General features: G+C 45.7%; 2 protein-coding genes across 6 annotated transcripts; both read right to left on the reverse strand.

Annotated features, from left to right (window-relative positions):
- On the reverse strand, positions 1-6,100 carry PSMA4 (proteasome 20S subunit alpha 4). 3 transcript variants are annotated; one of them, XM_055805940.1, is made up of 9 exons: positions 5,993-6,100; positions 5,783-5,820; positions 5,577-5,619; positions 4,646-4,808; positions 3,180-3,257; positions 2,847-2,935; positions 1,232-1,362; positions 881-1,004; positions 1-406 (listed from the first exon to the last, which is right to left on the reverse strand). In XM_055805940.1, the coding sequence occupies exons 2-9, from the start codon at positions 5,783-5,785 to the stop codon at positions 252-254; spliced, it is 786 nt and encodes a 261-aa protein (XP_055661915.1). In that variant the 5' UTR covers positions 5,786-5,820; positions 5,993-6,100; the 3' UTR covers positions 1-251. The 3 variants fall into 3 exon arrangements, with proteins under 3 accessions (XP_055661915.1, XP_055661926.1, XP_013157317.1); XM_055805951.1 differs by having other exon boundaries at positions 5,989-6,045; XM_013301863.3 differs by lacking the exons at positions 5,577-5,619; positions 5,783-5,820; positions 5,993-6,100 and adding an exon at positions 5,274-5,413.
- Positions 5,302-12,708, reverse strand: HYKK (hydroxylysine kinase). 3 transcript variants are annotated; one of them, XM_055805914.1, is made up of 8 exons: positions 12,598-12,708; positions 10,976-11,323; positions 10,044-10,186; positions 7,574-7,757; positions 6,473-6,861; positions 5,783-5,820; positions 5,577-5,619; positions 5,302-5,437 (listed from the first exon to the last, which is right to left on the reverse strand). In XM_055805914.1, exons 2-8 carry the CDS (start codon positions 11,316-11,318, stop codon positions 5,309-5,311), a joined length of 1,269 nt encoding a protein of 422 aa, XP_055661889.1. In that variant the 5' UTR covers positions 11,319-11,323; positions 12,598-12,708; the 3' UTR covers positions 5,302-5,308. The 3 variants fall into 3 exon arrangements, with proteins under 3 accessions (XP_055661889.1, XP_055661904.1, XP_055661897.1); XM_055805929.1 differs by lacking the exon at positions 12,598-12,708 and adding an exon at positions 11,672-11,712; XM_055805922.1 differs by lacking the exon at positions 12,598-12,708 and adding an exon at positions 11,539-11,662.
- Positions 12,709-13,768: the final 1,060 nt, after the last annotated feature.

Here is a 13,768-nt window from a genome sequence, read left to right on the forward strand (position 1 = left end):
TATTCTTCTTAAATTTTATTCCGTAATAAAAAAGAGAAGATGAAAGAAAGAGTGTTCCAAGAATTAAAGCAATTATTGGTCAATGTAAGGAGCAGTAAACTAATTAGCTGCATGACAATTAAGGACCTGGTTCATCAAAAGTAATTCTGGGTCCACCATGGCATATTTGTAGGCTTCTACAAAACAGAAATCCGGACTATCTTTTACTGAAGCAGGTCCTATATTATCTACAGAACACTTGATTTCATTTTCTATTTATCCTTCTCTTTTTGTTCTTTCTCCTTCTTTTCACGTTCAGCTTTTGCTTCCTCCTCCTCATGTTGTTTTATCAACTGTTCCACCTCCTTTTGCTTCAGAACCCTTATTACTGTCTTTCCGTTCTCTCTTGTCAGTGTTGCAATTTCAACTGAAACATATGGAACAGACAGCGGTGTTACATTTTGTGCTTTAGGCAAAGCAATCATCAGAAGCATAAGATTTACAGTTACAACTGACAACGAAGCAGAAGGCTCTTGTACAGCCTCTACAAAGCTTGACTGACAAGCCAGATGGCAGCAGTCCTCTTCCACAGCAGCCTACACAAGCACATTAATACCTCTCCAGTGATTCTTCTACCAGACACACAGCCATTTCTGCTACCGCACCAATGAGGCCTGCGACCCCGGAGCAGTGGTCTAGCCCCCAGAGCCAACCAAGATGGATCACCCTCAGCTAAGCCACCTCTATGGTTCTTAGAAAGGCCAAGGCGAGCTGCTGCATCTCCTAAAAACGTTTCTCATGTCCAACTAAAAATCCAATAAACCCCATCTAGCGCATATACATTCGCGACATTTCCTTTTTTTAAGCAAAAGGTGTGCTCCCGTCTTAGCAAACTGCTTACCTTTCTCTGCAGAGAGTTTGCTAACATCCATGGTTTTGTTTAGCACCTTAATGGCTAATGCAAGCGCGGTCTTTAAGGTCATTTCTCCTTCTTTGTAGTCTTGCTTTAGCATTGACACAGCTGCCTACAAACGTCACAGAAATTAAAAAGGTATCTTTGGGCAATCAACCAAACAGTTGCTTTTTGCCAGATAATATCACTACACGAGTAACAGCAAGATTTCTACAGTTACCTATTTCCATTCTGCACTAGTAATCAACAACTCCGTTCAATTAGTGTTTGTGAAAAGCAGTGCAATTCATACTTTCTTTTTCGCTTGACTTTTTGAAAGGAAAAAAACCCAGAACTTACAGCACTATTATTTCCAATGCACGTAGCTTTCCACCCTCCATAATTTCCACTAGGATCACTTTGATACAGCTGAAATCCATAATGCTTATCCCAGCCAATATACAGCAACGAAACACCAAAAGGACGTTTTCCTGTTGAAAAGAAGGCTATTAGCAATCTAAATTTAACAAGATTGGTCACAAGTGACAATTATTTTCTTTGATGTTTTTTCATCTATTCCTGTGAACTAGGATTTAACAAGACTGTTCTGCACTTCTGTTGCTTGAGATAAGGATGCCAGCGTTTCTTTCTAAGTCGTGTGGGGGCAGCAGAGATTTATTTCATTTAACCCTAAGAACAGCTCATTTCTGTCTCCACAAATGGTAATTTATCATCTCAGAACTTCAAATCACAACTTAATATTTTAAGCGTGTAGCTGAGCTGTTAAAGCGTGTAACTTCACAGTGTTACCGAAATCTCGGAATGAAGAACTTATCGACACCAATGTGATGTAGATAAGCAGACACTTCTTTATTAACGGCCGGGTGCGTGAGTGAGTCTTCTCATGATCAGACACCATATATAGAACTTATCATGATTATGCATGAATACTTAATGAATATGCATGAATATTTCCCCAAAATCATTAACATATTATCCTCCTAGATCCGATTCTGCGCAGTAGAGCTTAGAAAGGTCCAGAAATGGGTCTGGGGTACGATTTGGGTAGGTGGTACATGAGTCGATGGTCGCGATCTCCCCCTGCCGGAATTACCTTTTACTAAAGTTCACGTTTTCTTGGCAGGTAACTACAAGTTGTTCCAGTCGACTCTCCCCAGTTCCCATTAATTCTATATTCTGACATTTCAATACACTCTCTACATACGGAAGACTAGTTAACTACAAAGAAACCTTTCAAACCCTAAATTTATTACCTAAGTTTTAAACACTGATTCTAACCCATTCTTCTGGCCTTGGTACAGGACTGTACAAAGGATTTCATAACAGCTTTTACTGTGCAAATATATTTCTTATCCCTCTATATTTCTATTAAAAATGATTTTATAAAATCAAATAAAGTCAATCAATCTTAACTTATTAGCAAATCTGTAACAACAGTGTCAAAAGTCAGGTACATAAAAAGGTCATTCTTTCACCCTAGATACATGTAAAATACCAGCTCATCAGTTCATGTACTAAGGAACGCTACTTACAACATCATTTTCTAACCTGTTGCTCGATCCACAGAAAAAGTTTTTAAAAAAAGTGTTACAATATTTATACCCCTACATATAATCTTATTTGTGATTCATTTTGGGCCCATCCAGCGTAACAGCACAACGCTGAAAGTCTTTTGAGGGCATTCACTCAATTTGAAGCGCACTCAAAAGCATTCTACATGATGGGCTACAATCCCAGCCACCAATTTCTCCATCATTACAAAGTAGCACCTTCAGCAGCAAAACAGTAACAGTGACTACTCAACCCTCCTCTTAAACATGACTATTGTTTTTCTCAGTATAACTTGTTACAGAAGAACTTGGTAGAACTGTCCAGAGACTGAGATGCTTCAAATGACTTAACAGAATCATTCTTTAGACATTGAAAAGCAGGGTGGCTCATCACACTTCATTACCTCCGAACTGTGTATAAGCCTGCTTGATATCACATAGTGCTGTTACCAGTTGTTCACAAGGAATAGGCTCTTGATATTGTAACAAATACCTAATAAGAAAGAGGGGGGAAAAAAAAAAAAAAAAAAGTTTTCAAAACTTGCTTTGCTGACTACCCTGTACCACATTTAACAAGAAACAAGTTCCTAAGTTAGAGCCTCTTTGATCTAGCTGTTTTATTTCAAACAATCTACTTCTGCTCTACTAAATGCATGTTCATTTTTATTTAATACATAGGCAGAACTGAATCTGACAATGCAGACAAGTAAAACCATGTTAACTATGAGCAAACCTACCTCTGTGCAATCAGTCTCAGTTCATTTGTTAAAACATTGGCATCTGAAGTTATTCCTGCAACACTGCAAGCCATATCCCTGCAATAAAAACATACAAATTAACTGAATTCCTATCAATGTCCAGCAAATAGTCACAGTTTCATAGAGTGGCTCACGCAGAACACCTACTGTTGGGCTTTTCTGATCAAAACTATTAGCTGCCATGTAAAACAGATTCATCAGCTCCTGCCTTTAGGGTAAGCCAAAAATATTATTTAACCGCTGCACAAGAGCACAGGCGGACAGCAAAAAGTAAGCGGGTCAGTATGTTAAATATACATATAGTTCCGAGAAAAGGATCATGCCAAAGGTGATTGAATCTTGAATGTCTTTCTCAAGAGATGTTTGCAACATGCAAGTGCCTATCAGTAGGCCACCTGACACAGCATACCAGAATACGGAAGGAGAAAAGTGCATCATATAGATGTGACAGGGCTTCAGTGCAAGATGCTGGCTGACACATTGCATTGGTGTAACTGAAACTTAGTGATCTTGATTTGATCATAAGAAAAACAGCACCTCACATCCTTGCTTGTTTCATTAGCTCTTAATTTAAGGTCTCTTCTGCCAAAACCGGTATTGCTACAAAGCTTTCACTACACAGAAAGGATTCAAGAAAAAAAATCCAGGTTATTTTTTCCAAGTGATCTTAAGAATTCTTCAGAATATGGAAGGACTAGCCTAGGCGAGCACTCCACTACACTGTTACACTGCCTCCTTGAAAATCCAGCACTTCCTACAGTTCTAGCTGCTTTCAGGATCAACACAGAATGGGAAACTGACAGGGTGAAAAGCAATTTTGTTTTATGTGCACCTTCTGGCAAGGACAAAGCTCTACTTCCCTGATAGGCAAGAGAGCATAATCCGTAACGCTCTTCACCCCGACATCACAAATTTAACTCCCAGAGAGCTAAAAAGGAAGGCGTAACAGGGAGATACATCATCTCTGCTACATTTGTGGCCAAGAAATCTAAGGCATGTTTTACCTAATTATCTTGTTCTCTTTGAATCACAAAAGAAAAACTTAGAAGAGGATGCAGAGCTGAAACAGCATGGTGATTTTTGTGTGCATTCTTTATTCTGCCCCCTTGAATGGTATTTTGCAAAACAAAGAATTCCTGATTTTCTTAACTGCTGCAATAACTTTATCTTGTATCAGGAAGGACCAACAAATGAGCTATTCCACCTAGAAAATTCTCCTAGACATAGGGGGTGCGGAAGAAAAAAAAAGAAGAGATGCTTCTACTTTAAGGGAACTACTGAAGCGTACGAGGACAGAATAGTCAGATTGCTCTAAAACATCCGAACAAAAAGCATACTAACACTTCAGATAAAATAAAACCAGGTGCAATGCTAAAATGTTTGAGTAACAGCAGTGTTTTGTTACTGGTAACATCACTGGATTGCTGATCATCATTTCAACTTACTCATTAAGTTTGTATATCTTCTCAGAGAAAAACACTTCATCGAGAAGCTTGTGGATGTTGCGTCTCTCTGCTGCTAGCAAAACACCATCATTTGCTAGGATTCCCAAGCAAGTACCTGCATGTCCAATGGCTTCCATTGCATACTCAACCTGGTACAAGCGACCTAGGAAAGGATTTAAATTAGTAACATCATCAAAAAAGTAACATTGAACAATACTAAGTACGCAAGATCACTTAAATTCGCAAGAATCTGACAGATGCTTATTGTATACCCTAGTCTTACTTCTTTGGTCTGTTACCAGTTGACAGTAAATTAATTGGTTGAAGAGGAGGAGGGAGACAGTGACAATCTGATGAGGTAATACAGGTCATCACCAATGTGGAAAAAAATCCCTTTCTTTAAAAAAAAATAAATATCTACAGAACCCTGCTATAGTAGAATGAGCCAAAATGGATTTTCAATAATCAAAGAAAATATTAAGTCAGAGTCCATCCCATCTAAGAAACAGGAACACATGGTTTGTATGTACTTGTTGCAGCATGTATAAGAATAGCAAGGTGAGGTGCGATTGTGGAATATTATGCATTCTTGGGGTGGGGGCTGGGAGAGATCAACAGCAAAACCCACCCATCTTCAACAAAAAGCAGACGGTGAAGGTTTGCTCAGGTTAGTTCAGAAACACGGCAGGAGGCATGGCTCACGCACGGGCACGGTCTCACTGCTGCTCCAGCTGGGATGCACCTGGAAGCCCCCACTTTGGACCCCCGGTGCTCAGAGAGCGCGGGGCGCCGCTGCCGGGGCGAGCAGAGTCTGTGACTCACGTGTAGATGGGAACCCGCTACAAACGGCCATGCTTTGCGCAGGCGGCTCCTTACTCAGTTTTGACAGAACAGGCAAGAGTTTACTTGAAAGTGTGCGGTTAAGAAATACCTTCTGGAGAAAATATGGTCGTTCTGGAGTCGTATCTTCGAGACTGTAAGAAGCAACAGCTGGTTAAACGCCACCCTGCCCCCCCCCCCCCCGGGCCGTGACGGAGGCGGGCCCGGCCCGGGGACCCCGCTCCGCCCGCGGCCCCAGCCCCGCCGCCCGCCTCAGCGGGGCCCCGGGGCAGGCTTCCCCGCGCCGCCGCCACTCACCATGGTGCCGGGGTCGCGCCGCGCGGCCGGGAGCGGGCCTGCAAGACACCACACGGCCGTTACCGGCGCCCCGCCCCGCCGCAGTGCAGAGTCATGCCCCTGCGCACGTCCAGGGCCCCGCCGCCGGCCCGCGCTCCCTCCCCCCCCAACCCCACCCCCCGCCGGCCCTCGCTCCCTTCCCCCCCCCCACTCACTCACTCACTCACTCACTGGCGGCGGGGCGGAGGGGGCGGGCGGGCAGGTCCCGGCCGGCGGGGAAGAAGCGGGCGCTACCGCCGCGGCCGAGCCTTCACCGCTGCGTCGGAAATGGCCGCCGCGCCGGCGCGGTGCCGCAGGCCCCTCCCCCTCCCACCCGCCGGGCGGGGCTGGCGTGTGCCCGCGCCCCCGCCCAGGGGAGGGGCGTCACGCGCAGCGCCCCGCCTCCCGCGGCTCCCGCGGTTCCCGCGCCCCAGCCGCCCCCCGGCGCTGTGAGAAGACGCGGCCGCCCCGGGCTCTGCCAGCCGCGGCGGGGCCGCTGGAGCCAGGGCAGGGCAGCCCCCGGCCCGCCCCCGGCCGCGTACAGACCGCTGAGGACGCGCTGCAGCACGGGCGGCACCGCCTTTATTGCAAGAGAGCCGGGCGTCAGGGTGCGGGGCGGCCGTAGGCCTCGGCAGTCTCGAACCACGCCTTCTCCACGGCTTCGCGGCCCACCTCAAACATGTTCACCAAGTGTTTCCACCCGGTTTTGGCCGTGATCATGAGGTATTCCTTATTCTCCGGGTACAGCAGCGCCGTGTGGGCCGCTATGACAAGGGACTGGGAAAACCTCCCGCTGACCAGGAGGAAGAGGGCCCCCCTCTCCTCCCCTGTGAGTGGCTGGACGCTTTCAAACCCTGCCAGCACATGGCCCCCCACACTCAGGGGATCCGGGCTCTCGATCATCATGTACATGATGGCTATTGCAACTTCAAATACATAATAGCCATAACTCATGTCACTAAAATCCAGGATGCCGGACACTTTGTACTGAGGATTCTCCAGGGAAGCAGAAGTAGAGTCTACTAGAATGTTGTGGTCATTAAGATCTCCGTGATTGACACCTAAACACAGAAGAAAGTGAAACTATTTAATAAGTATTAAACAGTAGAATCCAATTTTTTATTATTTTTTTTTTAAAGTTTTCTTCCCCATTTCTCAGTGAAACAGCTTTGAGAAGATGCATATAGGCTCAGACTAACACTCAACCACAAAACCGTACTAGTCTTCCTCAGCACCAAGTGTTGCCTTTCACAGCCTTACTGCTTCCCTAGGAGCCTCCATCCCAATGACAGGTGACTGGACACCAACTGACAAAGGGAGCGTCACCACATCTTACTCTGGCCCGGTACTACCTGTGATATGCTACATGTTTTCCAAACACAGAACAGCAGTTTTCAAATCAACAAACTCTCAAGTGATCAACATCACTGTCAGCTGAATTCCAAAAATATGATTAAACAGTTATTTGGCCTTTCTGAAAGGAAGTAGTGTACACCATATATTCTTACTAAGCTGATGTAACGGCATGACAATCATCACCTTAGCTGGAAGCAAACTCATCAGAAAGATCAAGAACTGACTGTGGACAGCACATTCCTCCTGGCTTATTCTGTGCTGTGTTCAGTCAGCAAAATATTTGCACTTATCTAGCTAGGGACAAAGGAGACCCTGTAAAGAAGACAATTCTTTGCTTCTTTCTCCACAGACCCAAACTCCTGTAAGAAACTTCAGTGTCTCAGTTCAACAAAATTACAATGAGAATAAAATACTCACAGGCTCGAAAACTGCTTAGCTTGGGTATTATTTTCCCTTTAAACTGCTCAATAACTTGTTCCACAACTTCACGGTATTTGTTCTGGCCCAAGGCATAAATGTACTGATCTAGAAGAGGAACATTTGCCAGGTTCCAAATGAACTGACCTCGATGCAGACTTTTCACTGATGGATGATGGAATTTCTTTGGAAAAAGCACAAGATAAAACAGGCCATAAGTAAAAATCCTGTTTTTTATGATTGCACGGCTTGATTCAAAGCCCCTATTAATTTTATCCGGTTCCTAATGGGGCTCACTGAAAAGCACTGTAACTGTAACTGACAACAAGTAAAAGAATAACCTAAGGAATGATTAAGGCAAGCATCTTGATTTCTACATACAACCTGAATGGAATGTTTTTTTCCCCATTTCCTAGGCACATTAATCACTTAATTTAAAATCAGTACTGACTTTCTGCAATGTGACATTATGCAGCGAGTTTGAGGCCTTGCCAAGGCTGGAGTCCCACACTGGCAGAGCCTGGATTGCACAGCTGGTGCTATGGAAAGCAGTCGGAGCAGGAGAGACACAAAACCTGCCAGTGTGCTGGGAACAGGCACACTCTGTGTGTTCAAAGGTAGCAGCTTCTGGGGATGACCCTTAGCATCAGCTGGTACGTGAAAAACCCTGATGACAGGAGTGCATTATGGAGATACTGGGCAGAGCTTTATTCTTATGAAAATTTGCCTTTGTACAGCCAGGTGGCCTAAATATTTTAAACAAACAAGGTCCTTAACCTCTCTCCCCCTAGCAAATTGAAAAGGTGGTTTGGAAAGTGACACTTGGGGAGGAAAAGCATCTCTCCCACTGCACACCACACCTACCCTTGAATCCTCTAACACACGTATTAACGTGGCTCACGGGCCAGATTCTACCAGTGCATAGGGCAAATAAAAAAAACCTCCCACAAGAGTAGCTGGCTTCTTAAAAAGAAACCTATGCTTGTAATTAAGGCTCTTAAAGGTAGCTAAATGATTGTCAGTGCAGGGTCCCTAATGTGGCGCTTTAAAGCACCACACTGGAAGGAAGAATGCCACCTGGTAAGCAACCGCTGCAATCCTCCCAGCACAAAGCTGGCGTTCCAGCAAGCTATAAATAGGCTACCAGGTGTGTGAAGGGAAAAGTCATGAGCCCTTGTTACTGTAAAGCCACAGACAGTCGCTTTACAGCCATGAACTTCACTTCCATTTAGAGAACACAAGGCACACCTAAACAAAAGGAGACACCACCAGCGAAAGTGGTGGAATACCATTTTGTGCACAAAACAAAAGCATGACACATTGCTTTGCTATCAAGTTGGCAAAGTAAATTAACTGGGTAGAAAAGATAGGCTGTATGTTCTGATCTGCCATCAGAAAACATAATACCATGGGTACTATTTTTAGTGTCAATGATCTTTTGAACTTTTGACAGTAACGATTGTAATTTTCCTTCTTTTAAATGACAAACCTTGGTAGATGGTAATCCGTATGTTAAGGGCATAAAGAGCCTTTGCTGTCAAAATTTGCTTTCTCATCAACTATTTTCTCCTTTGCAGGAAAAGTAACAGGCATATTTTGAGGCTAGCTGGTCTATATAAATTGTTTTAATCACATTATAAAAGCGTAACCAGAATGCTGGAAGGCGACAGTAAATTATCCTTCCCAATTGAAAGAAGCTCTTGTAATTTAAGAAAGTGCTTAGTTAAAGCTGGCAATTCACATTTCATAATTGTCTGAAGCTGATAGCCAGAACATAAGAAGGAAAGGTTAATGAAAGTCAATAAATAATGCAGGAATCCTTTTATGTATCAAACTCAATTACTGGCTGATTTATCAGCTTTATTATCCCGTATAACTCCAGAGTAAAGAAAGAACTTACTGTACATCAAAATTATTTGACTGGAAGTGGTGCAAATGAGAGAAGTGTCACAGATCTCTGTTCATTGGCACAGCTGGTATTGTGGAGAAGGAACCAACTGCTACCAATGTTAAATGACCAGGAGAAAGAGAGCAAGTCAAAATTAATTCAAAATAATAGATCAGCCAGCTGTGCCTGATGTGCACTAAACAATGCTTTAAAACAAGTTTCACATGCTTCTAATTTGAGCACCGCAGAGTTCACTTCCCTTATTTGCCATGTTTGAATCACCAAACAGGTGAGTTTTGCTTAAGTAAAAAGAAATACTTATCTCCCTGTTTGTGGTACAAAAACACATTGCAAAAGGATCACCAGTACCACATCATAAGCGTTAACTGGTCACGTTATTCCGGGCAATGCTTTGATAACAGCCAGCCTAGAGGCTGGCACCTGAAGGATGACTTAACTGACATCTGCCTGCACCGACTTCAGTTTTGCAGACCGGGAAAGCAGACAGCAAGCAGAAAAAGGAATACAAAGGAGAAGTTAATTGAGAAAGAGGTTTGTGAGGCCAGAGCAACAAAAACTCACCTCTGAGAGAGCTTTATCCAGACTGGCAGCTAGCTTACCGATCTCGTACAGAATCTGAGCATTTGTAGCAATTTTTGCTACAGGTGTACCTGGCAGGTAAGTCAGCAGCCTGACCATGTACTTTTTGTTCCCAGGCGCAGTACCTAACAGGCACAAAGAGGCTCAGTCAGTTGCTTCAGTATACGCTACTGAGCAGTAGCTATGGCAAGAGGCAAAAAAGCTTTATCCCAGTGCAGAAGTCATCAAACGTAGCTGATAAAAGAGATTTCATTCAAAGATTTTGTTTACCAGGATGTTGCATGGTGATGTGCAAACCTTCACACACCTGCAGTCTATGCTGGACTTCCAGTCCCTGTGCTTGGACCCGACTGATACAGCCGGTTTCCCCCAGTGCCTGCAGACACCCCCTTACAGCTTTCACAGCAGAATGGGAGGTCTCAGGAATCCCAGCTTTTGTATGGAAGTTACAGTGGAGTTACAAGCAAAATGTCAACATGATTTTTCTTCCAAGCGCTGTTAAAGCAATTTGTTCTGGCATCACAGATGGGCCTGAGCTGTATTTTACACCCTTCTGCAGGCAAATAGTTTATAACATCATTTGGCCTACAAGGCTTTTTTTTTTTCCCTTTTCTTGTGCGCTGACAGGTCAAATCCATGTTTTCTCCAATTGGTTATACTGAAGTTATTTCCTGAGTGCTTTCATAGTTATTACCCTCTTTGCTTTGCTTCTGGTATTCTAAGTTTGGACTACAGCTTTGGATTTGGATTTAAATCCACATCTAAATTTGGATTATGGCTGGACCTACAGGTCACCCAATTAATTTTTAAAAGTAAGCCCAGAGCTTTACTCCTGTGTGTGCATGGCACGCCACACACCGAGCGGCTGCCAAGCTAGGGGTGCCAGCAGTGCAGCAGAGGCGCTAACTACTCACCTCCTGACTCCAGAGACATGATGTTCCCGTCTCTGGTGAGGCGAGGCGTAGCCGAAGGAAAGCCTTCGGCGCTGAGAAACATCATGGCACGGGTCTGCGCCTCGATGAGCTCCGGCTCCTGGCTGTCTTCTGAATTGGTGATTTTGAGGACGTACTCGCCAGCACCTTCGGCCGCGTCTTCGCTTCTCCCGACTCGCACGTGGAAGTTCTGGTCGTCGTAGCTGGGGAGTGGCTGGACCCACGACACCGTCAGCCCGAACACCCGCTCGACCAGCGCCGCCGCCTCCCGCTCGCCCAGCGCAGGTTTGGAGCGCGACTGGGGCCGACCGCTTCCAGCGGACATCGCGTCTCTGGGGAGAGGAGAGACGGGACATGGCGCACCTGTGCCGGCTGCAGCTACAGCCAAACGCGTGCGGACACCGGGGGGTTCCCGTGCTGGCCACACCGCGCACCCCCCGCCGGGCGGGCGGGCGGCTGCCCGGCCGCGGGACACGCGGCACTCCCGGCACCCCCGCAGCGCGCAGGGGTTCCCCAAGGCCCCCCCGAGCCGCCCCCCCGCTCACGGCTACGGGCGAGCCCCGCCTCACGGACCCGGCCCCGCGCCCGGCAGCCCCGCGGCGCGGCCTGCGCGCAGCACACGGAGCGGGGGGCGGCCCCCGCCGGCCCCGCCCCCTCCCGGGCCCGCCCGGCTCAAACCCCGCAGCGGCGTCGCGGCCTCTGTGCGCGCTGGCCCGGCCCGGCGGGGAGGGAGGCCCGGCCCGGCGGGGAGGGAGGCGAGGCCCGGCCCGGCGGGGAGGGAGGCCCGGCCCGGCGGTGGCCGCTCGCAGGCCGGCGGCCGGGGCCCGCGGGGGAAGGGCGCCCCACCCCGGCCGAAGGTCACTCCCCCGGCGGGGCTGAGGCCCAGCGCCGCCCGCCCTTTAGCCCGGGCCGGTGGAGAGTTACGCACTTAATTAACGTAATTACCAACCGCAGTTCCTCACACATACTAACTTTCAAAATCAAGATATAAATCTCCTCTATAATTTCTAATTAATAATAATAAAACCGAAGTAATCTTCCACAATAGATGAGATCCCACCATGGCAGCATTAGGAATCTGAGGGAAAAAAGTATTTAGGAAAGGCTTACTGTAGCTTAAAAAAAAAAAGATTTCAATAAACCCGTTACTAAGAATGCCCTATCTCGATTTTTAAGTGTAATTTGTAATATAAAGGATGTAAAATTGAAAACGCTATTTTAATCGACTAGGGAATTTAGAAAAGGGAAACAGTTTCCCCAAGAAACAAGTATGTTCCTTGTATTTTTTCCCCATGGTTTCCAAACAGACATTACTAAACAAAGCCGTTGAGCAACTAACAAGTATTTTTACCAACTTCACTCTGCTCCACCCCCACCCCACCCCTCAGGAATGGCACAAACATATTTTTTCAAGAATAAAAGCTCCCGAAAATATTTAGGGTGCCCTCTCTGAATTTCTGAAGGTTTATCTCACTGGAACACGGCTGGTGTAACAGGAAAGCATTCTTGCTACGCTCATGACTTTATGATACGTAGGTTACAGAAAAATCAGAATATATTCGTTCTCTGTAAACAAAATCACAATGCATTTTGCAGATCTGTACCTTGTTAATCTTGCCTCAGTTTCCTGACAGAAGTGCCAAGACCTACAGGCTTCTGTGCTCCTCCTGCCAGCCCTGTGCCCTGGTGGGAAGCCACAGAGGTGGTGAGGCAACACACGGGACTCGGGTTGTACTTCGGCCTCTCATTCCCTGTACGAAAGATCAGACTTGCATAATCTAGCACCTCTGTGTCGGGTGCAGGGCTAATCCCCTTCTGACAGCAAGTCCTCAGCTTGGACACCCCTAAATAACTTCTAAAGATCTTGTCATAGCTGTAAGCTCTGTGCGCCGCAGCTGTAACATCGGCCAACAGCTTGGTTTAACAGGGCTTGATCTAGATTCTAAATTAGACATTTTCCTGAAGAAAAAAAATGGGTTATTCAAAAAGTATTTGATGTAATGTCCGGACTAGTATCTGGGGCTCAGCTAACACAAAACTCTTTCTACACCAGCCAAATATGCTTTGGGAGCCCAAAGGTGAGATACCCCTAACGAAAATACAAAAACATTTTGCATAATTTTATACCCTTTTCCTCATTCATCCCACCTTTTATACATACTTACAGTACCATTTTAAGTGTATTCTATACTAGCTATTCAAAATAGATGGTAACACATGAGAACTGTGATCTGCTTGCTTCGTGATACAATTTTCTTTATTAAAAATAATTTACATCATTGGTAACATTTTATGGACAATTGTTATCAGTTGAACTTAAGCTATATCTATACAATACTTACTGAACTTGAAACTTACACTGTTCTGTTGGCTTTAAACAGCAGACACTGATTTGAAGTTGCTTAAATATGATTAATATACATAGTTTCATGTCCTTATACATAGATGTAAAATGTATAAACATCAACACTATCCCAAAGCTCTGTCGTTTTGGAGGGGGAAGGAGGAAGAGGGGTGCAAGGAGAGGAAACATTTAGGAAAACGGGAACAGATTCTTCCCCCAAATTAAATCGGAGAGGAGTCTAGGTGAAATACACCGAACACACCGAGTCCCTTCAGAAAGGTGCAGTTCCGCCTGAGCTGCCGACGCTGCACCGAGGGCTGATCGAACAGTGTTTTGTGTGGGATCCCAGCGATCCTGGACTGAGCCGGATCCCACCGCCGCCAGGAAGCAGATGTTGCTCTTGCCCATCTAAAGCTCATGGGATCCCAGCA

Source organism: Falco peregrinus, chromosome 1 (genome assembly GCF_023634155.1).
Source record: "Falco peregrinus isolate bFalPer1 chromosome 1, bFalPer1.pri, whole genome shotgun sequence".
In the NCBI taxonomy this organism is placed as follows: domain Eukaryota; kingdom Metazoa; phylum Chordata; class Aves; order Falconiformes; family Falconidae; genus Falco; species Falco peregrinus.

What these genes read in the sequence shown, in the direction of transcription:
- PSMA4 (XM_055805940.1), bottom strand. An exon ending in CTGAGACTGATTGCACAGAG is followed by an intron (nt 2,936 to 3,179) that starts GTAGGTTTGCTC and finishes CTTTCTTATTAG; the next exon opens with GTATTTGTTACAATATCAAG. An exon ending in GCATTGGAAATAATAGTGCT is followed by an intron (nt 1,005 to 1,231) that starts GTAAGTTCTGGG and finishes TGACGTTTGTAG; the next exon opens with GCAGCTGTGTCAATGCTAAA.
- HYKK (XM_055805914.1), bottom strand. Translation starts at nt 11,318, where the DNA reads ATGTCCGCTGGAAGCGGTCGGCCCCAGTCGCGCTCCAAACCTGCGCTG. An exon ending in TGGATAAAGCTCTCTCAGAG is followed by an intron (nt 7,758 to 10,043) that starts GTGAGTTTTTGT and finishes CTTTTTCCAAAG; the next exon opens with AAATTCCATCATCCATCAGT. An exon ending in GGCGCGACCCCGGCACCATG is followed by an intron (nt 5,620 to 5,782) that starts GTGAGTGGCGGC and finishes TGCTTCTTACAG; the next exon opens with TCTCGAAGATACGACTCCAG.